The sequence below is a fragment of the Triplophysa dalaica genome, chromosome 13 (genome assembly GCF_015846415.1).
Source record: "Triplophysa dalaica isolate WHDGS20190420 chromosome 13, ASM1584641v1, whole genome shotgun sequence".
Taxonomy (NCBI): domain Eukaryota; kingdom Metazoa; phylum Chordata; class Actinopteri; order Cypriniformes; family Nemacheilidae; genus Triplophysa; species Triplophysa dalaica.
Window position 1 is genome coordinate 4,056,248 of NC_079554.1, and position 24,266 is coordinate 4,080,513.

The 24,266-nt window shown below is 38.2% G+C and overlaps 1 protein-coding gene across 3 annotated transcripts in view; it reads left to right on the top strand.

Moving 5' to 3' along the window:
- Positions 1-24,266, top strand: part of ccdc85cb (coiled-coil domain containing 85C, b) — a 39,528-nt gene that overhangs the window by 8,587 nt on the left and 6,675 nt on the right. Inside the window, exons 2-4 of one of the 3 annotated variants that reach the window (XM_056763867.1) lie at positions 11,615-11,694; positions 15,057-15,095; positions 23,288-23,389. In XM_056763867.1, coding sequence (XP_056619845.1) covers positions 11,615-11,694; positions 15,057-15,095; positions 23,288-23,389 — 221 coding nt within the window. The remainder of the gene's footprint in view (positions 1-11,614; positions 11,695-15,056; positions 15,096-23,287; positions 23,390-24,266) is intronic. The other 2 variants (XM_056763868.1, XM_056763869.1) reach the window with 2 other exon arrangements.

Sequence of the window (24,266 nt, forward strand, 5' to 3'; positions counted from 1 at the left end):
GCTCAACCATACAAGAACATAGAAGCATATTTAAAAGCAAACATCTAAAAAATAAAACGTTAATAAAAGACAATTCAGTCTTCTGCATTTTCGCATAAATTGCTGGAATCATTTTGGAATATACTTTTGTGTGGCAGAAAAAGATGCATTAAAGTCCCCGTGAACTGGACGTTGAGATCGTTTATACTTCCGTGTTTTGACGCATTTCTGAGTGGAAGGGAATTTTGAAGATAAAAATAGTATGCGTGGCTTTCATCTTTCTCTGCGATTTGATTGGATGTATAAAAACAGCCAATATTTTGAAATGGAACTTGGAGCAGACTGACAGCTGAAGGGGAGGAGTTAAGGGATGCTCCGCCATAGCCGTCTAATATGTCATCTAAGATGGATAGTCATTACATGACAGGATTGCATTTTCAGATTTTAACTAATGTTTATGAGGGCATACGATTTTTTAAAAGAAAATAAACCACATTATAAAACTGTTTACAATAAATGCTGAATGCGGAATTTCATGAAAAAATAGGTATTGTAATTTTATTTCACTGGGACTTTAAATGCAGGCACTATAGAAAATATTAAAATTTATTGTTTAATATATTTTATAATTAATTTTACCATTAAAATATTTTCTTTTTTACTTTAAAAGTAAAAAGTAAAAATATCTGAAAAAATATAACAATTGTGGGTTGCTTTACTTGTTTACTATGTCTATGTGTGTTGAAGTCAAATAACCTTGAACTGTCATGACCAATAAAATATTTGCCAACACTCAAATTGTAAAACATTTGAATGAGTTTACAGTTGTGAAACAATGTAATGGAAGTATGTTTTGAAGTAACTGTTTACCAAGAAGTTAGAATTTACTTGGAAAAATGTCTATAAAGTGCACAAGGTGCTAATTTTAATAAATCTTTGTTATACTTATTTCTTTATTTTCTTTATTAAGTAGAGTAGTGTTTTAGTAGTGTTGGGTCGATAGACGATGCCAACGTCCAACAAATGTTTCACTTTCATAACGTGACTCTTGTCACGTGTAAGCTCGCGCTTTACAGACTGGCCTGACTTTATAATTGTGAAGTTGCGCTGTATAAAGAGGACGCACAATTTATAACTGTATAAAGACAACGCGTGTCTGCGCAGCTCGCTTTGTATGAAGTTGCACCTCAACCCTAAAGTAGACCTTAGCTAATGTCTTAAAACAACCCACAAACATTTTAATTGTCTAGTTACGACGTTCTTTTTATGCAGCGAAATTAAATCGTTTTTGAAGTGCAATGCTGTAGGCATATATGCTATAGAGAGCCTGATAATAAAAAATCTAGCGAGTAATCAGAACTCGTTTTTACCAGCTTTAGTCAAGTAGCTTACAGTTCATAAAAGATTTGAGGAGATCATGTTCTGAATCACTAAGATGAAGTGAAACAGAGATGTGTGTCACATAAGGACATATCATTCAGCTCACTGTTTTATATCAGATATCTTTCATCCTCCCTTGCAAATGGTTCTGTACACAGAACGCGAACAAAGGTTAAGAAAACATTCTTGCGAGGGATTCACATGGTTGTAAAAGATGTTAGGATGTTAAGATGATATTTTTTTGGGTTGAGTCTCTAAATCCGTCGATATTGCAGCGCAAGCAAGAGACTGTTGCTAGGATGCCAGTTTTTGGAGTCTGCGCTATCTTCGCCCATGCCATTGTCATTTTTCTGTTTTTTTAACTTCAAAGCAGTTCAGAGCTTGTTGGAAAACCTACCATCATATGAATATGGAGAAAGCATTGAGTCTCAAAATAAAGTACATGTCTTACCTAGAAACAGTCTTAAAATCTGTAAAATGGAGTGACAAAGATAGAAATTGTTCACTGTGCTTGTGGTGCTGAAGAAAAAGAAGAAGGGTCTTACGTAACCCACACTAACTGGAAATCTGGTGAAGGCAAAGAAAGACCACAGATGCGTCAGTCAGGGCTCTGTAAAAACTCAGCAGAAGCCCATTTCCATCAGATGAAGTCAGAGCCCATCTGAGGTCTCTGCATTGCAGTCTCAGCCTCGGCTCCACCAGTGCGTCTCATTGCTGCCCAGTGGGACGTGTGAACTCCTGGAGCCCGGAGATTATACAGGACGCTTGCAGATGTTGATCTTTTTCACAAGATAAGCAATATTTCTGGTGTTCCTTAGACTTTGAAAGCAGAGATGTACTTTTGAAAACAACAATAGGTTTTTAACAGAACACCATGGAGTCTTGGTATGTCACTATGATCTAAAAGCCAAAGCCTGGAGAGTAGATGAGGAGGCGGCATGCAGCCATGCATTTATATTCACACCTCCAATGTCCCACAAGGCCAAAAAGAGACTCAGAAAGCTGAGATGAAAGTTAAAGTAATCCTCGCACACACACTCTCCGAAATATCTTTCTCTGACCTGGGGCCCGTTTCGGAAAGGAATTTTAGTGAAAACTCTGAGTATATTAACCCTGAATTGAGAGAAACTCTGGGTTTTCCCATTCAGAATGTGAACTATGTCAAACTCGAGAAAGCGGGGTACCTCAAGCCTGTTTCTAAAAGAGATGTATTGGCCTTGTGTGAGGCACATTTTCATTGCACTACAGATCCTGCATAATTTTGTTGTTAATTATGCAATTAAAACAGTTACATAAATGGTATACTGAATTGTGCCAGTGTTGTGACCAAGCACAAGAATGAAACTGTAAAAGACATATTTGTACATGCTGATGCATGTTGTTCTGAACACATTTCCACTGAAATTCTTCGGAGCCACCAAGACATTATCTCTTGTTTTTTTTGTCTTGAATAGTTCTCTTATTTTAAGCTGTCTGTCTGCTTAGGTTGTAAATGGGGGAATTGTCATTGAATAAACTTAAGCTTCAGCTCTGAAGGACTTTTTTGTTATGAGTGAATTTGTGTAGTGAAACTATTTTCATTTTTGGTGAACTACCAAAAAAAATGAAAATTCTGTCATGAATTACTTTTAATTTACTTTGACCCTCAAGTTGTTCTAAACCTGTATGATTTTATTTGTTCTGTTGAACACAAAGAAAGATATTTGGAAGAATGTTAACTAACCGTGCTGGGGAACCACTGACTAACATTCTTCTGACTAACATTATGCCTGAAAATATCTTTGTGTTTAACCAAACAAAGAAATGTATGCAGATTTGGAACAACTAGAGGGTTGCTAATTCATGACAGATTTTTTTTGGTGCAGTATCCCTTTAAGGGTACATTCACTGCCTATTTTAGTCATTTTTGACCAATCTTCCATAAAATTAATAAAAGCAGGAGTAGAAATATACAGTAAAATATCTTATCCTTTTTTCTCTGTTCGTGGTATATGTTTTGCATTTGCCCTGGAGCAACACAGATAATTGAACTGCAAGTCTTCCCAGATAAACACATTGGCGTCTTGGGTTACATAAGTGTTGCAGATGCCAGCGGTGAGCTCACACTCGTACCCGTGACCATGAGGATCCATTGAACTTCTGCGGTGTGTGGTGTCAGCATTACTTAAAACGCACTCTTGGGAATCTTCCTGAACGATATTACAGACTCTTTACCACCCACCAGTCAATAGACGTCTTAATATACAGACAAACACGACAGCCTGCCCTGTGTGAGCTTGTCTGATCCTACGAGAATTACAAGTGGCTACACGTGAATTATATGCATAGTATATTAGCATGTGATTGCTTGGAAAATCAGTTTTCATAATTACGGTGTTCAGCAAAAGAGAGGTTGATCATACCTGTTATTAAAGGGATAGTTCTACAAAAATACAAATTCTGTCACCATTCATTCACCCTCCCTCATGTCGTTGAAAACATGTATATGACTCCTTCTCCTTTGAACACAAAAGTGAAATTTTAAAAGTGTCCATACATTAGAAGTCAATGGGGGCCAATTTTGTTTGGTTAGTAACTTTCCTAAAAACATATATTTTGTGGTATGAAGAAGAAAGAATGTCATACAGGTTTAAAATCACATGAGTCAATTATGATAGAATTTTAATTTATGTGTGACCAATGCCTCCATTAGGACAACATGGCAGACAGAGTTTGCAATAATTATTTTTAATAATAACCAAATGTGGAAACTTGGTATTAGCAATGAATGTTTTACAAACAAAAATTCAACCAGACGACTAAAAGAAAGTTTGAAAGTTATCCAATATTCATTTATTTTCATGTGGTATTGTGGTAAGAACCTTTTGTACATATCGGCAGTAATTTCATGTTAGCTTAACTGAGAGGAATCTCATCGCCCTTGTTGATCTCGGAGTCTGAAAATATTTATTGAGTATTCTAGTAGCTGTGATGTGCTCAGCTATGCCTGAAAATGGGATGTGTCTTTTGTTCCCTGAGGAAATGTTGTTGGTTTTCCTGCCGTGGTCTCATGTGACCAACATTTACTTTACAGTGCTAGTAGTTCTGAAGGGATTACGGGGGTGTATTTTAGGTGTAAAACGTATATAATTTTATGTCTCTTACTATTTTATTGTAGCATCGGAGAATGTTTTCACTTGGTTAAATTACTCGTGGACCAACAATGATGGACTGCACAACTGCTGCATGAACTTGAATTCTGATTACGCCACCAGTGTATTCCTTTTGAAGTTTAAGTTTCATTCACTTCATTTAGCTTCTGCCCTTTCTGACAAAAGTTAAAATTCCAACTTGAACGTAGTGAACATATTTTCTGATTCCAGTTTGGTCAGATGGTCATGTTTTTCTTGGTTCAGTCATATATTGTTCAGCATTCTTAGGATAGTTCTAGGCTTTCCTGCTGAAACCCACTAGTGTTTTGGGCATAATTCCAATAGAATTTAATGGTGTTGTATTGTTCCCCATCTGCCAGATAACACCCCTTCAATAAAATCCATCAAATACCAGTAGACACCATTACAGTTTCCATTACATCCAATACAGTTTCCATTATAAGCATTAAATCCATTAAGTCTATTGTCCCTGCGGAAACAAAAAACAGAAACCATTAAAGAAGTTATAATGGTTTTATTGGAAACTGTAATGGTTCTACTGTTATGTGATTGATTCTTTTGGTAGGATTTTAAATCATACTGGAATATTGGCCAAAAACACACAACAAAAAGGCATTTTGTTATGGTTTTTATGGAAAAATCTTTTAGTTCATTTTGGCATTTATTGTAAGCCATTATAATTTCTATAATGGTTTCTTTTGGGGTTCTATTATTTTTTTTCAGCAGGGGTCCCTGCTGGAAAAAACATAGAAACCATTGCAGAAATTGGAATGGTTTTAAGGGGATTTATATAGTTTTTTATGAAAAATAGTGTCTATTGGTATGTGATGGATTCTTCTGGTGGGATATTAAATCCTGCTGGAATAATGCCCAAAACCCACTACCAATGCAAAAAGCTACTGGGTTGTAATGGTATTCTAATGGAAATCATTAGAATTTCTTTGGTGATTTCTATGGTTTTATTCAGCTGGGGTTCTTTGGGCAGGGCTATGTTGTTTTTTATATTGTTGGTTCACCACTTCTACAGTTTTTCCCTCCAAACAATCTTAAAATTTCCAGGTGAATTCGAAACATACAAGTGAATTATTTTGATTAATAAGAATACCTTTTATAGTGTGTCATTTCTACACCATTCATTTTGCTAAATAAGTATATCTTATTTTTGTTACCTTTTTTCAATAGGACAGTATAAAAAGAACATAAGGTTATATGGCGTGAGAGAGGACAGGCATCAAGAAAAGGACCATAAGCCAGGACTCGAACTTGGGTCACCTAATAGCGCTATTGCACAATATGAAGACACATAGCCCTCATGGCCATAGGAGTCGAATTAATCACTATTCAATTACAACTGTTTCAAACTAATTTCCCAACTGTTTTATCATCTCTGTCATTGGTTAAACAAACAAATAGTCCTCCCCGAAACTTATGCCATTGGCAGTTTGGGATACTCAGACATAGAGGATAATATTTTGATAGCACTACAAAGATTCTTCTCTGGGGAATCCACCTACCAATGGCTTACTTTGTTGTTGACACTGCATGTTTAACTGGGAAAGGCAAATGTTTTTATACGTTCCTTCACCTTTTCAAAACATCAACATTGGAAGCCTTTTCCATTATTACAGAGTAGATAAATAACCGGCACTTATCTCCATGAGTAGGTGATTCAGCATTCATTCGTGACTGTGTACTTGTGTGCTCACAAGGTCACTGTCAAAGTCAATGATTAAACCAAAGAACTAAGGTTATGATTGTGGGTGTAGAGTCATTTCACTTTGGGTGTTAGCTTGTTTATGAACTTTAAGTAAAGTGTGCTTTTCATTTTACAGTACAGTCATATTAGTGTGGGACAAAAAGAAGTGAGAAAATCCCATTGACGTACATTTAAGAGACTCAGACTATAGGAGCATTAGCTCATGAAAATGTCAGGACAGCCTTTTGACCTTGGACAGCTGGAATCTTTTGAGAGACCACCCTGAAGAATGTTTGGTAATACTTAGCAAGCACTTAGCAATATGCTGATATTCATTCACAATACCAAACATAGAGGTGGGCAGGTGACCCTGTGTTGTGGCGGGGAAGATAACGCTCATCCCTGACTGAACACTAACTACTAACGTGACCTTTCACTCAATGCTAGGCCTTGTCAGATTGAGCTTCTGTGCTGTTCTCATGCTTCACTGCTCTGCCCTCTATGGTGGTCCTTAATCAAAAACGTAGCTTGAAACCAGGTGTAAACAAGGCCATTTATTTGTGTTTGAGACATTAATACCTTTGCGTCATTTACTTTAGTATCAGTATTTGTTTTTTCTATATAACATTTCTTAGAATTTAAAAGAACTTTATTGTCATTGTGCTAGCATAATAATTTTTATAGATTTAATATTATTACACAGTGGTCTGGAATACTTGATTGTCCAATCGTGACATTCAAAGGCCTGATATTTCCAGATAACAACCGCTCAAAACTAATAACACACAGTAACCTGGATGCCGCAAATCACTTTAACAGGCACAGTTAAATACAGTATTACACAAAAAATTAATATAAATATGTATTTTAATAACTATATATTAACAATTATAATTATATTTACAAATGATTAAACTGAGAGTAAACGAGTTTTCCTCGCGGAAGGTCTGCATCCGTTAATAATGAGCTAATCAATTTTGAATCAATATTTCATTTTTCGTAACTTACTTATGAGGTAAGTAGCCATGTAATAAGTGGGAACCCCTTCAGTATTAAACAAGGCACCTGATCAGACTGTCTGGGTTTATTCTGCAAAAACAACCTCCTGCCTATACACTATCACTTACTTCATTTGTAGAGTTTAATAAAAACATTTTTCCGGTAGCTCAGTGGTAAGAGCATTGCATTAACTATGGAAATTTGTGGGTTCGATCCCAGGGGATTGCACATACTTAGAAACAAAAATGTATAGAATAATGCAATGTAAGTCGCTTTGGATAAAAGCGTCTGCCAAATGCATAAAGTAAATCTAATAACTCATAGAAAATGTTTAACGAATGCAATCTAACAAAAGCTAGTGTTGAGAACTATGGAGGTGTAAAATATCGAGTTAAAATAATCAGGATTTGGGTAATTTTTCTGAGAAATTTCTTATGGGATTTCCTGGCCAAAGTTCTCCTGATGGATCCCAGTCTAAATCAGTAACACATATCTAAACATGAAGATGGGAAAATCATGTCTTTCTATCTTTTCTTACTTTCTGTAACATTCCTGTGGATTTAGCTTATTCCCTCAGTGACATAACGAAAGCTTCTTTCAGCCTTTAAACAAAATATTTAATTTCTTTTGTCTACTTCTTAGCTGAGTTTCAGACAAACGGTAGATTCCGAGAAGTTTTTCTCCCTCTGGTCTGTAGCTTTCCGCCCGCTCTTTAAATTAAGTTGCATTGTCTACCGTGCTGTATTTTCGAACAGAATGAGGTCAGGCAGCATGGAATGAATTATTGTAGAGACTCTTGTTTCTGCTCGGACTGCCACATCTTGCAGCAATTGATCCAGCAAATCCTGCACACGCCCATTTCAAGGTTTCTCTTGGAGCTTTTCCTCGACCTACACAATCGTTTGTGACGACACAAACACTGCATTTCCCTCCTATTTAAAACGCATGCACGCACGCAGCGAGGAACGCCTAGTGTTGCAACAGATGTTACAAGGAAGTTGAACGACTGCATTCCAGCGGACTAATCAGTGTATTGAGTCTTAAATTTGTGTTCAACACAAGTGTTACTCAAAGCTAGCTTCTTTTGAGCTTTGGGTGTGACTCATGTTGGAAAGGAGTGTTCATAATGTTAGGATGACAAGTTAACAGTTGGTGCCCATGTGGCCTATCCTGTAAATTCCCTTGTGATTTTTGTGCCGCAGTCGCGGGTATATGGAAGTGGGTCATGGCACTGCTGATGTGATTGGAAGCGACAAAGCGAGAGGGAACGACTCTCTCCCCCACTCGCTCACCCGGTGTCACGGCGCAACTCGTAAACACAATCGTGTCACTTCACTCTGAGCTAACATGCACAAATTGCTGATCACCATTTGATTTTATGTTTAATTATTTGCTCATAATGAAATATTGTCTTTTGAGAGACTTGCCGAATCTGAGCTCCGCTGTTAGGATTTTTTTATCCCTTTCACAGGAGAAATATCTGAAAAACACAAGATCTAACCAAATGTTTCCATGCGATTTAAATGTAATTTATGTCTAGGAGAAATAGTGAGAGAAAAACCTCTAAACAGTAACTGTATTTTCTGTTGGTGCCTTCAGCTGTATTGCATTGAACTAGTTTTACTGCAGGACCCAGATTTATATTGAATGGCAAGTGGCAACCGAACACAGCACTCGGCTTTGAGTTTTTGTTTATAAATCTCTAAAGTTTTGTCCTTGTGACAGAAACAGATTGTGGTCGACACAAACCATGTTTATTCTCTTTGCAAGTGAGCCCATATTTATCGTATTCAAGGTCACATTTTCTTTTAGCTTGTGTAGTTTTGTTCATGTTTTTTGAGAATGAGGGCATGTCATGCAACTTATTTGTGTTGACATCTGCCTAGTTTTGTTAGCTCCAAGTGACGGATACATTGGCACCAAAACAAGGTTGAATTTGAAAAATACTTTTAAAGCATTTACATTTATTTATTCATCAGATATTTTTTGTTCAAAGTAAACAACAAATTAGGGAGCATTTAATATTTTTCTGTATGAACCAAAGTGAGCACAGTATACTTAGATGCGTTCAGGTCGAACAGGTTTGAATCTGGGGTAGATGAGAAATCGTTATTTTTTTGTATATTTTTTCCTACTGGTAGTCAACTTATCAGAAACCTCTGACAAATTTTAGGATAGCATCCCACCAACCTCTTTTCTATATGAGGCATTCTACAGAATTTGTGAAACTGCTGAATTACAGAAACTGCTGTCACACAAAAAAAACACATTTAAAAAGCATTCAAGTATTCAAATCTTAGTTATCCAGGGGTAAAAACATAACGCGGATGTGAAACTACATACGTGATACTAACTATATAAAACTTTAACACATGAACGTCTGTGATTAATCACAGAAAAGTCATGTGATTAATGTGATTAAAATTTGTATCGCTGCCCAGCACTCATTTATATTACAGTAATTTTCTGATAAGTCACTATGGATCATTTCACAAGACATAAACAACTCTGGTCCTGAAGCGCATCCTGTTTTAGTTTAATTTAGTTTTTTATTTGACATAGATGTTGATTTTACATCTATATTCAGTTTTACATATTTTGTTCTATTTAGTTTTTCCTGGCTCAACATGAGGCAGAGGTGGTGAAATCCTGATCTTGTACAAACACACGTCGGTCTACTATACATTTAAGTCGATTAACCAAATCGCAGTTACTGATGCAACTGCAGTTACAAATTTAAGTCTGTTAAACACATCGTTTCTAGTGAAGACACCCGACATTGTTTTGGAGAGAATCTGAAGCATGCAGGAAAAACCCTGGTTGTCTTCAAAGACTGAATCAGGAAATGCTTCTGTACCTATTGCTTACGTCTTGCAAAATGGTCGGTAGTAAATACTATAGTAGCATACTTTAGTATTTTTGTCAAAAGGACATATGACAAAGTAAAAAAGGACAGTTCCTTTTCTCCCATAGGCCCAGTTCAACAAACTACAGCTGAGTCTGGGTCTCTCGTGCACGGTGACTTATGCTGACAAGAGCATTTAGCTGCCTAGACTGACGGAAAGTGAATTTTCAAAATTGCTTTGAGGGAGTGGAGTCATATTTCTAGCCGTGGCTTCTGTTTGGAACAATTTTTGGTTGTAGTTGGAACTCTGTACTAGGATGCTGCATCATGGGTTTTATGGATCCAAGTTCATTCTTAATCGGCTTGGCTCATGCCTTTGGTTCAGTGAACCAGATGAAGTTAGATTAGTGTCACAGTGGATTTACAACCGTCCAGCGCTGCCTTACTGTCCACCACCCAGTGCTTTTACCCAGATGGACATGGGTTTACGGGTTAGGCTGATAACAAATGCTGCCCATCTTTTGAAGTGAAAATGCTGTTTTAGTCCTGCGTGTAAAATAAGCTTTTAAAGGTAAGGTAAAGGCACTGGATAGCATATAGTTGTAAAGTTCTTTAACATCAGATTTCGCCACAACAACTACCAGTTTATTCTCGATATTGCTTTAATTATTACTTAATTTTTAGTTTTTATAACTTTTATGTTGAGGTGAATCATTTCTTATATCACTTTGATGCCACTCCTGAACTACATCCGAAGATCGTAATTACTCTTTATATGCTTTCCTCTTGAGCTATTGCTTTGGTCATTTTTATAAAACTAGGACACCGCATGTTCTTGCTTTTGGCCCTGAATCCACAGTGTTTTGAGTAAACTAATAACAAATTCAGCAGAGGTTTATCAGAAATCAGTAAATTTTAGGCTTAAAGCTCAGTAAAGAAAAAAAAAACGCCAAAGCATTACAAAAAAAACCTATGAATTATAAATTATGCTGAATCAATTCAATCTGAAGCCCCAGGGAGATGATGTCATGTCATGTCACGTTGAAATACTACACATCTGTGCACATACAGTCCAAATTCTATTCAGAGCTGTCAAAACAAACAATTAAGATTGCATGGGTGTATATAAAAAGCAGTATTGTTGTTAAAAAAACAAATAGTTTTAGTGCAAAAACGTCCAAATGCATGCAAAGTTCTGTTTTAAGTGTAATGTAATCAGCTCAAGAGCCCTTCAGAGAATGAAAAATATACTGTACTCATACATTGAATATGAAAAAACTATTGTCAGTAGAAAAAAAACGTAATGCCTTCATAATATTGTAGTGACAGCATCTACCAGTCATGTTTTTCCATGTAATTTGTGGCTCAAGTGAAGCAAGTCACATGACATTTACGGCTCAGATGATTGGTTCAATCCATGCGGAACTGAGTGACCCCCACCCATTTACAAAAGAAATATACAGTATGGCAGCAGAGCATATGCTATTGCAGTAAATGGGAATGCTAATGGTTCATTTATTCCAGACGACCTTTTTGATTCCTCTGTGTTCCTGTCTCTTTCAGATCCATCCTCCAACTACATTCGGCTGTTGGAAAACAAAGTCCGTATTCTAGAAGACAATAACAACAAACTGCTGTCACAGGTATTGAGCAAGTTAACATGTTTTCTTTTCAAATATGTTATTGTGTGTAAATAAATAAGTTTGCCCTATATATGGAATTGGGAGCCAGTGTTAGTACTTAGGGTTAAATAAGCATCCAGCAATCTTGAATACCATATGCTGTTTTAAATTGCCACGTAGTATCCCTTTCAGCACAAAGACAGAGCAGCTATCGCCACGCCATGGTTGCGTTGGCATCCCTCAGCTTCTGTGACCTCAATTTCATCTTTTCTTAATAAGGGCGAATGGGTTTTACTTGCTGAAAGAGCATTTTGAGATCACCTGTTTATCCAGAGGGCATCACAACCAACCCGACTATCGCCAAATGTCACAAATTCATTCACCTGCTACACAACGACACTGACTCTCGACAATAAATCACTAGGCACAGACACATCCAGCAGAACACTATCCTTCACTTGAATGTGTTTTTTGCTTGTTCTTTTACCCTTAGGCTATTATATTACAGATGTTTCTTATGCTACGCGTGACTTAGAAAAATAAGCCCTTCTTAAACACCGCGTTTTACACTCTTACTAGTTTAGTTTGTCCGTAACAATTTTAAACATTGAATATACAGTTATACACTCACCTAAAGGATTATTAGGAACACCTGTTCTATTTCTCATTAATGCAATTATGGTGGTGGTGTAATGGTGTGGGGGATGTTTCTTGGCATACTTAAGGCCCCTTAGTGCCAATTGGGCATTGTTTAAATGCCATGGCCTACCTGAGCATTGTTTCTGATCATGTCCATCCCTTTATGACCACCATGTACCCATCCACTGATGGCTACTTCCAGCAGGATAATGCACCATGTCACAAAGCTCAAATCATTTCAAATTGGTTTCTAGAACATGTAAAGTGGCCCCCACAGTCACCAGATCTCAACCCAATAGAGCATCTTTGGGATGTGGTGGAACGTGAGCTTTGTGCATCCCACAAATCTCCATCAACTGCAAGATGCTATCCTATCAATATGGGCCAACATTTCTAAAGAATGCTTTCAGCACCTTGTTGAATCAATGCCACGTAGAATAAGGCAGTTCTGAAGGCAAAAGGGGGTCAAACACAGTATTAGTATGGTGTTCCTAATAATCCTTTAGGTGAGTGTATGTATGTATAAATAAATAAAAATTACATTCATGTGAATAAACATACACAGTTTTCATAAATGAATCCTCTTTTAATTAACTAACTGGCAGATCATCTCAGATGTATGACTTTTTATTCTTCTACACAAAATAAAATTGTAATGAAATATGCACTCACTGTAAATGACCACATATGGGTGCCAACATGTTGAAGCTCATACATGCTTATAAAAACCACCTTAAAAGTCTAAATGACTCCAGTGGGTTAATAAATGTCTTTCAAAGTGAAATTATGTGTGAGAATTTTTCTGTACAATTGATCCTAAACTAGTGTTATAAATCATTTTCACATAATACATATTTAAATAGGTCCAACATAAAAAATATGGTTGTGTACTTTAATATTTACTATAGTAAACTAAAATTCCTTTGAACTTTTCCTTTTGAAATTATATTAATTATACTATTTTAGTTCAATTTACACAGTTAATAATATAGAATTTTGGGGTAACACTTCAGTATAGGGACCAATTCTAACTATTAACTAGTTGCTTATTAGCATGTCTATTATTAGCATATTGGCTGTTTATTAGTACTAATAAAGCACATATTCAACATGACCATATACCTCCTTAATCCTACCAATTACCTAAACCTAAAAAATAACCTTACTTACTATTAATAAGCAACAAATTAGTTTAGGGAGGCAAATGTCCTAGTTAATGGTTTATTAATACAGCGAATTGGGCCTTAAAATAAAGTGTGACATAATTCAATAGTAAATATTAGTAATTATATTATACTATTGTATATATTATATTATATAAAATATTGTAATACACTACTGAATACTACTACTGTGTAATTATTGCAATATATAACTGTATACTACACTCTCAAAACGGATGTGTTATTAAAAAACACACAGTTTTTTATGCTTTAACATATTTCGTGTTTTTATTTTGTATTACTTTAATGAAATGGACAACACAAGTTGTGTTCATAGTGGCACTGAATGTGTCGTCCCAGAAATCACACAGAGATGTGTTCAGTTGAGGACAACGCACAAAATGTGTTGTTTTAACACTACTGTTTATGAATGTACAAAATCCGAAAGTCTACTATAATAAATACTGATTTATACTACAGATTAATACTTGAAATATTATAAAACATAAATAAAATGATTATCATGGACATTTAATAAATAAAAGCACCGTAAAAATATTTTTAACAATTGAAGTTGAAGAAATTGAAGAAAAATAAATTAAATCCTACATTTTTAAACCAATGCTCTTGAGACAAAATCGCCCATAATTAAAGAAACATCTCTAGGTTGGAAAAAACCATGTGGCAGGACAATTCAATTGTTGCATCTTTTTGAGGCACAGCTATTTGAGTCCCTATTTGAACATGTGAAACATGGACCTTTGAATGTCTAAATGCACTTTATTCCCCCGGGATGGAAGGCACTTTGTAAGACTATGATTAAAATGCAAGAGTTACTTTCTCCCTCTGGTCAAATAAGAAAACGGTTTGCAGCCCAACGCGGCAGTCCTCTGAGAGCGAGTTGATTCACTTGAAGCATGATTAATTCAGAAGAGACGTCCATCTTACAGAAGACTGTACATGAACCTAGCTGAACCCCTAAATTCCCAGGATACTTACAAAGCTTTTTCTAAAAGCCACTTCAGCTGTTTTGAGAGATGTTGTTTTCCTAACTCATGTGACCCCTGATTTTAAAGGTCTGTGTTTAGAGTAAGCTATTATATTTTGCTTTATTGAGCTGAGGATGTTTTTACCTTTTGTTTGGTTTAGTTGTCATTGAAATGTACTGCAGTTTTGAGGGTATAAAATAACAATTCTGTCATCCCTCACCCTCAAGTTGTGAACCTTTTTACATTTCTTTGTTACAGATTGTGTGTAAGCAATTTTTAAGAATGTGCAAAACAGTTCTTCAAATACATTTTTTCCTACTATGGTAGTCGATTGTGCCACAGAAACTGTTTGGCTACAAACCTTCTTCCACACATCATGTCTGTGTTCAGCAGAACAACGAAATCTGAACAGGCTTTGAACAACCTTAGGGTGTGTTAATGATGACAGAATTTTCATTTTTGAGTGAACCATCCTCAAAACACTTAATATACTGGACTTTCAAGTTTAACACAGGGCAGGCATTTTTATGCGCAGGGTTATGTGATGTAAACTTTTTTGATTGCCGTCTAAATTGTCTCTTGTTTCCTCCAGCCATGTGGCCGTTATAGCTTGTCACAGATACCTATGAAGGTAATTTTATCACATTTTCGCTCCGTGGTGGTGGCTCTTTTTTTCTCGCTTTCTTCTTACCTGCCTCTCATTCTACGGTTAGAAATTTGCTGTGTTAAATGGCATGCTAGGCTAAATGCTTGTTCTTACATGCTACGGAGTGCTCCAGGGCTTCTGGTTCAAGAGCTCAAATGTTTGTCCTTTCATATTGAGATGTCTTTACGTCCTCATCATTTATTCAAGTGACGTGTCAATTTTTAATGCCAGACAAACTTATGGATGTTAAGATCAACGTGAACATCATTGCATTTTTCATAAATGTTCACTTGTCTATCTTGGGCATCGTCCGTATTCATTCAATGAAAATGCACTGCTTCGTGCCTTAGCACAGCGTGTTTAAACTACAAATGTGTGAAACTGCAAAACATATTTTCAAAACCAGTCATTGGTAACCAATGGTTACACTGCTCAGTAACTCAGGATAATTGGCAGACATAAAAAAATGAATAGGCTAGATTTCATTAACCTTTGGCCATTTAGTGATAACAAAACCCCTAAAAAATTAGAAATGAATTAACTTGTTGAAAGCATTTAATTGTATCATTCAACCATTGTTTTTAAAGATAGCAGTGGTGCTTTAAAGATTGCTAAATGCTGAATGTGTCACTACAGTTATTGATTACTATAGCAAAGTACAACATAGCAAAGTACTGTTGCTATGTTGAAGCTATCGAAAAATCTTTATCTAGATAAACAAATGAATCGTGATAATCTTTTAATCACAAACATCCTGCCCAACCCTACTATGAAGTTATTAACAAGCTGTTCAAAGTCACGTAACATTAAAAAAAAAAAATCAAAAAGTATACCTGTTTATCAAGAATTAACTGCCATTGATATTTTCTTACTTGAATGTAGGCATATAATCAGATGGTTGATTTATTACTTTATTATTTGGATAGTGCTAGAGGAACTGTCGTGAATCACAAAGGGGAAGAATCCAATTGCTGGCAGCAGGGAAGGGGTTTTAATGAAATAATAATTTATTAAACACAAAACAAAGACCCACGGTGGGGGGTAATACAAGAGACTAAACTAGAACATACTTGACATTAACTATAACTAAACATTTACGAAGATTGATTTGGCTTGATTATCAACAAAGCAAGAAATGACACAACGTCATATACGGGGTACAAGCAAAACGAACAAGCACAGGACAGCAAACACAAGGGCATTATAGAGTAAGCCAAACAAAGGAAGATAACAATGGCCACGTGTGGGTAATGCAACTAAGGTGGAAAGCTATACGAGGAACCAGAGGGCGGGGCCAAAGACGAGACCGGAGAATGCATATTAAGTCATGATCAACAATAATATTTCCCTTTCTGTCGGTCTCTCGACGTTGTGTAGAGAACGACAGATGGTTTTCGCCCTTGAGAACCAATCAACTCTGACTACTATAGAAAAGGCCAATGAAATTTGGCGAATTCAATTTGCATACCGTTCTCCGCCCCCGGATGTCCGGTGTAAAAGGAAGCCGGCGTGCAGCATTCATTTACCTTTTGTTCTTCAGAGCCTTCGCTCATGACTACGAACAAAACAAATAAAAAAAATTCTTCTTCTACATTGCCGGATCTACGACGTAGAGCAGCGGATCGTCCCTACCTGCAGCGACCTTCCCCTGGGCGTCTCGGCGGTTCCGGAGGTGCTAGAGATTTTTTCTAAAAAGGTCCTTTTCAGAACTCGGCATTCTCCAGTGCGTCATGTCCCGCTGTTCTCTTGGATGCGGTACTCTCATCGAGGAGGGGGATGGACACCATAGCTGCGTCGAGTGTCTGGGCGTCCAGCACACTAAGGCAGCTTACGTTGACACATCTTGCCTGCACTGCGGGCAGATGGTCATATAGAAGTTGCGGTTACGGGTGGCTGTCTTCCTACAGGAACCAGCCACCATTTCGTTGCTACCTGGGCCATGACGTCGGTGGCTAAGGCCCCGATGCCCGCCAGTGTTAGCAGCATTAGTGATGTGGGGACATCTGCGAACGTGAACCCGCCAGTCAAGTGCTCACGGGCCGATCTCACCCCGATTCGCTCTTCTGAACGTTCCCCAACCGGCGGTGGCATACCGTCCGGATCCTCAGGCACGCACTCGGAAACGATGCGTGACGTAGATGAGATGTCGCTCGCAGCATCGGAGGGAGACTGGCATCCGACTCTGACGAATCCGAGGGGGGTCGAGCTCAGGAGGAAGCAGAAGTGATGTCAGCCATGGTAACCTTGGGGATACATGGTTCCTGGGGTCAGAAGAAGTGACACTGACGGGGAGACCCCAGGGAGAACAACATCGGGCCCGACCTTCACAGCCACGGCTCTGATCGGTCGGTACGGGACAGCACCTGCCTCGTCACCAAGGCCAGACCCTTTTCAGGGCCTGGCGCTCACTTACTCACAGAGTTTTTCCGTTCTCCCCGGGTGTACTTGCACCCGATCGCGCACTCGAATGGACTGTGCCCGGCAACCCGACCTCACGCCCTGGCGAGGTTAGCTCCGCCAGCCGACGAACCACCCCCCGTGGGAATGGTGAAGCAGAGTGGCTAATGAGGACAATCCGTCTTGGTTACTCGATCCAGTTCGCCAGAGACTCTCCCAAGTTTCGGGGCATCCTCTCTCCCTCTGTCAGAGGTAGGGACATCTCCGTCACCACCCTTCTGGCGAAACAGGCATCGAGTTTGTCCCGCAAAACCAAGATGTTCAGTGGGTTACAACCCACACTTCATCGTTCCCAAGAAAGACAGCGGGTCGCGCCCCACAGGTCTGCGTACCCTGAACAAAGCACCTTTACAAGCTGCCATTCAGGATGCTCACGCAGAGGCGCATCCTGACATCCATGAGGTGTCAGGATTGGTTTCGTGGCAATCGACCTGTTCTCCCTTTCGGTCTGTCCCTGTCTCCACGCTCTTCACAAAGATTGTCCCTGAGGGGAGGAAGGTGTGCGGGTACTAAATATCTCAACGACTGGCTTATCTTGGCACACTTGCGAGATCTGTTGTGTATACAAAGGGACCTCGTGGTCCGGCACCTAGATCGATTGGGACTACAGGTCAACCGAGAGAAGGGCAAGCTCTCCCCAGTGCAGAGCATCCTCTTTCTCGGTATGGAACTCGGTATGACTCTGTAACCATGTTGGCGCGACTGTCCGCAATACGCGCCCAGTCGGTGTTGAACTGCCTGGAACACTTCAGGCAAACAGCGGTCCCCCTGAAACAATTCAGAGGCTCCTGGGACACATGGCGTCCTCGCTGGGGTAATACCCCTCGGGTTGATGCTCATGAGACTGCTCCAACACTGGCTTAAGAGTCGAGTTCCGAGGAGAGCGTTGCACACCGGCAGCAGGCGCATGGTGATGTTGCCCTGCTGCCAACGCACCATAATCCCCTGGTCTTCCAAAGTTTCCGGACTAAGGTCCCTCTGGTCAGGTCATGAGGTAAGTCGTGGTGACGACGGACATCTCCCTGCAAGGGTGTGGTACAGTGTGTAACAAGCACGCAGTAGCGGGGCGTTGGACGAACCCCCGTCTGCGCTGGCATATCAATTGCCAAGAGTTGTGGGCTGTGCTACTTGCACTGAGCAGGCTGCGGCCTCTCATGCAGGACAAGCACATGCTAGTCCGATGACAGCACTACAGCTGTGGTGTACATCAAATTGTCAGGGTGGTGTACGCTCACGCCAGCTAACACGTCTTGCTCGACGCCTCCTCCGTTGGAGTCAACAGGTGACTCGTTCCCTGCGGGCCACACACATCCCGGGCAAACTGAACCAGACAGCCAACGCACTTTCTCCTCAGTATACGCCTCGCGGAGAGTGGTGACTCCTCCCCCACACAGTCGTTCTCGGCACAACGTCTCGTTCCCTCCATCAGGGAACTGAGGTTACAGACGTAACCAAGACGGTTTCTCTCCACACAAAACCTAAGACTTTGCCATGACTCTGCCACAAGACCAAGAAAGACATGACATGAAGAGGCAGAGTCATGACAGGAACAATGCAGTCATTGAAGTCCTCTCAAACAGGTTACATTCCACCAGCTCACGTGAGATTCATTCTGTGTTGCAAGTGACAAGAGAAAAACCATTTCATTACAACTTTGACACTCCCTGAGTGCATTCAGGTTTGTCCTGAATATAGCCTGTTGAATAGTTCAAATGGGCATAATGTATCCAGTCATTCATCTTAAGTAGTTAGCAACCCAAAAAGGGAAAAAACATCAATTTTGAACCCAACAGTTGTATTCGTCACTTTTTGATCCAAATCCTATGTTGAAAACAGGACAGCATATTTAGAGTGTTTTTTGTTAGTTAATGAGACCTGTGTTTTATATGATGATAAAATTAACTTAAAAAGTTTAGATAAAATAAACAGAAAATATGCAAGATATGATTATAGCTCCCACAGAAAACACCGTGTAGTTCAGGGGTTTTCAAACTGGGGTTCGCCAGAAGGTTGCAAGGGGTCCCCCAGAGAGGAGAAAAAGATAAAGCAAAAATAATTCAAGTCAACAGTGTTAATCTGTTTTTTGTTGTTGTTGCTATGCATAGTTTCCAGAATTGTTTATATTTGTATCTTTCTAGTGAGTTTTGCTCACTGTATAGTTCTTTTTTTGGACTCGAAGTGAAATTGTTGCCGACTATTTAGGTTTAGAAACAATGTGTTGTCTTTATTTTATCTTATTTGCTATTTATCTAACAAATGTTAAATGTTTCTTTAAGCACACAAAAACTATAGATTGATATGTATTTTGGAAAAGGGGGGTCCCTCACAAAAGGTTCATCATATTTGGGGGTCCTTAATGTTTGAAAACCTCTATTGTAGTTAACACTGTAAAGTTGTTAAATCTTATCAAATGGACCCCACACAACACTGTTTTTAACCTTCAAATATTTGCTGTGCAGAAACACTGCTCTGCCCCACAGAGATTTACACCCTCTGTGAATCGTGTCTTTGCCCCCTTCAAAAAATGCTGTCAGCAGTACTGTAAGAGAACTGTGGGACAAACTGCATTGTGGTCACTTCTCAACTCACAGCAATGACGAGAGGATGAATATTCTGCAGTCCTGAGCTGATTTATGATGATTTATGAAAAGACCCTCTTAGGATTGTGCTTTAATTTTGTCACAGTGTGAAGATTTATACGTGTAAGACTGCTAAAATGAAGACACATGTGTTACCACTAGTAGCGATCTTTTCCTCAGGCAATATCCCTGGCCAAGCATGTTGGTTCATGTGGAATTCTTGCCTAAACAAAATCTGCAACTTTCTGGTTGTCGAGCATTAGTGGAACATATGGTTAAAGTGATGAACCACACCTGTCAGAACATCTGTGAGAAGTTAAGACTTCATACATTGACTAAACCAGTTTTTCATTTGTGTTAAAAAAGAAAACTCTAGGTCTCGATTGAAATTTATATTTCAACTTTTCAGAGTTTTGAACACCACTGTCTTTGGTATGATGAGTAAAGGAATCATGAGTTGTTTCGCAAAAGGGAGGCTCAGAGGTGAATGTATTTTTTGTATGGAAAACCCGTTTTAATCTATGACATAAAACACACCAATTATAACCCGCTTGTGATTTTTGAAGCACTATTGTTTTTCCAAAAAAACAGCGTTTGCTAAAAGTGATCTTTGGCGGGTACATTAGACGTCATTGTGCATATAAAGCTCACAAATACTGCAACATGGGCACAAAACTTAAAAAGTAGATGCTGATTCATTCAATAATTTCTTACTAGGGAACACATTTTTTGTAAAGTTTGAAAGAGTTGTCTGAGGCTTGCTGGTCGACCTTAAAGCCCATTGCACATTGAGTCTGAAATTTGTGTCCGAAATTTCTGCACGTTAAAAAATAAATACGACCTCACGTTGTGTCGATCACATTAACACACTCCGTTATTTTTGTCCGTCTCTAAAAAATTTGGACTGGGTTTGATTTTCTGCGTTTTTTTCGCATACATAGCAAGCATTTTGAGAGGCGTTTTAACAATTCAGAGACAACATACAACCGAGTGCTAAATACGAAGAAACGCATATGAAAACCTCGGACTGTATTAATTATTTATCTTCCACTTATTTTTTGCGATCTTCCAAAAATATACAGGCTTTCTGTTGAGGGAACCAGCACGGTACTTACTTCGGGGATAGCCTAAGAATACGTCATCTCTGAGATACTGGATGCCAAGGATAGTTTTGAGGTGACACAGTATTGTTGTGGTTGTAGGCTTAATGTAAAGTTCAGCTCTTACTCGCAGCCACTCAAAACACACATGTTCTTCTAAGGGAGAGAGACAGGTTTATTTATAGATCCTTTTTTCAATGGATCACGTTTATTTTGAACATGAGAGCAAGACATTGAAAATGTCATGAGCATCAGCGGTGATTAGAGATGATGCCAGCCAGAGCCTGTGGGTGTCTCTATTATAGCAGCATGACCAAACATAAGGGTACTCTCTTTAGACGAGAAAACGACAGGAAAAAGGACTGGAAGCTGTATTAGGGGTTGTTCTGGCTTGATGACAAAGATAGCTTGCTATAACTATAACGTTTTAAAAAAAAATCTACATTTAAGAGAATAGTGGTTTTCACACCACAATGAGACCAATAAAGATACAGAGGAACGATATTGCTGCAATCACTTTCAAGGGGATTTTTCCCAGCTAGAGTGATTGACAGCTAATCAAAATCCATTCAAATTCAAGGGGTTGTGCATTTAAAATGTGAAACTGCAGCACACAAGATTAGAATAAACTAGAGATGCACCAATACTAAATTTCTCCACCGATATCAGTAGACGTACATGGTGATATCTGCCGAGACAGTTTCTGAAGATAAGACTAATATTTCTTACGTTTTTAATGTTATTAAGTCATATAATGACTATGAATATTGAGCTAGTCATGTTTCTTAACATTTTCTACATACAGAGCACAAATTCATTTTCCTGTCCTCTCTGCATGCTATTATTGGCTGATATGTCAGTGCATCTCTAGAATTAACAAAATGTTATCATCCTATTGTGTGAAGTAGGTCTCTCACGATGGTATATATTCACTTCACTGTTATCGTGGACAAAAATATGCAGACACAAATTTATTGGATATTTATTGGACATTCTTTACGAAATAACCAAAACCATTCGTCAGATTTCTTCTCTTTTTGGCCAATGAATTGAATTTAAAATATGGATATAGTTAGAACGGTATTGAAAGTATCCGTTTTAATATCACGGTTATTGACAGTACTTGTATGGTGTGACACCACTACTGTATGTAGTTATAGTTATATTTTTAGTTATTGTTGTCGGTGTGAATGGGCCTTAATGCTGTTATTGGCAATGGAATCATTTCATGGTCAAATGTCTAAAATGTCTAAAAGAAAATCACGAGTACAGACAAACCACATCTCCACAACTCCATTTACTATTTTCTCTAGACACTAGGAACACATGTACAGGTAGTGGCTACATCCTTGTAATAGACGAAAATACCCGAAAGTGTAAAAATACCCCATACATGGTATCATAAACTGTTTAGATGTTAATGTGCATTTTTAAGAGGAAATGACCGATACTGCTTAAACCAGATTTAGCTGGGAGACCTGTATAAACCAGCAAAGCTAAGCCGACATTTAAGTGTTAAGTGCCCAGTCTAACCAGCATGAGAAGACTGGGAGACCAGGAAACTACATGTGCACTCTTAAAAAACGGTGCTTCGCGATGCCATAGAATATTTTTTTGTCTAAATGGCTCCATAAACAACCTTTAACATCCAAAGAACCTTCCTGTTTTACAAAAGGTTCTCTGTGGTGAAAAAAGGTTCTGTAAAAATATAAAAAAGTGATGATTCTTTAAAGAACCTTTGACTGAATACTTTCTTGCCCCTTTATTTTTAATAGTGTTATTGACATAAATAGTCTTTAGATTATGAAAAAAGGGTTATTGGCTCTTTGAAGTGAAAGGTGTTTTTATAATAGTCTGTTTCCTCACTTCCTTTCTCCTGCCTTGAGTGACTAAACTACACATCCTCCTCCTTCTTCCTGCTTTTCAAGTCACTTCTGTTATTTCAAACGTTTAAAAAGTACATTTTAAAGTTAAAGTAGTTGGTGTACCCAGTGTCATGTAGTTTGTTAAGTCTTTCTTTTCTTTGCGTGTCATGTGACAGTGTACTCCGGGGGACCTGAGAGCTTTGAGGAAGAACATGACCCTCTACCATTCAGAATCACAGCTGACCTCTCTGCCCCAGCGTCAAGAAGCCCTGCTCAATGTGAGTCAATGTACAAAGAAATCAATCTGAAGAGGTTGGATGAGGGTTAGAGGAACAAAAAAACGTGCCTGAAAAATGATTAAAGAAATGGTTAGCAAATTTGGTAAAGAACCAAAATCAAAACAATGAATCTAAATCAAATTTTTAAGTCATATATGTAAAGAAGCCAAATAAATTATGAGATAAAGCAGAAATATAGAATTTTTCAAAATAAAAGCTCAGCTTCACCAGATTGGGCGCTATAAAGCAACTGTGTGGAAGAAAGAGATCTGATATTGATCTTTAATCTCTTGTGTATTGCCATAGGTCTTTCTTTTAGAGAAATGGAACTTTAAAATCCTGTTTCTGTCTTGGAAACAATTGGAGCACACTTTGTTTTAAAGAAAAGCAAATAATGAATGGAAAACAACAGTACCTTTGAATGTTTAGCCTTCAGGCGCGCACATGAAGAATGTTTCGCTACTGTATTTTGTGCTGTGTTCTGTATGGTTGCCTAGAGATCTTCTGAAAGATCTTGGAAAAAAGTCAATTCGGTTTTCGGATATTTATTCATTTCTTTTTACCCGTTACCTCGTGTGAGGTCAAGATACCATTTTATTAAATTTGACCTTTAATGTTTTATTGATTTTTGGTGTCACTTTAAACACATGGTGCGCTTCACACATCACACAATATTGAACTACAGCAGTATTTTGTTAGCAGCGGCATTTTAATTTTATGATTTCATAAATTTGCTTTACAGAGGCACTCCGTCTTAACACAAGATATAAATAAGGATTTTATTCATCGAATACATAGCCAATAATATAAAAATGGATGCGGTACTGTACCTTGAATGATGCATACTGCATCCTTTAAAGTACATACTTTTTATAAC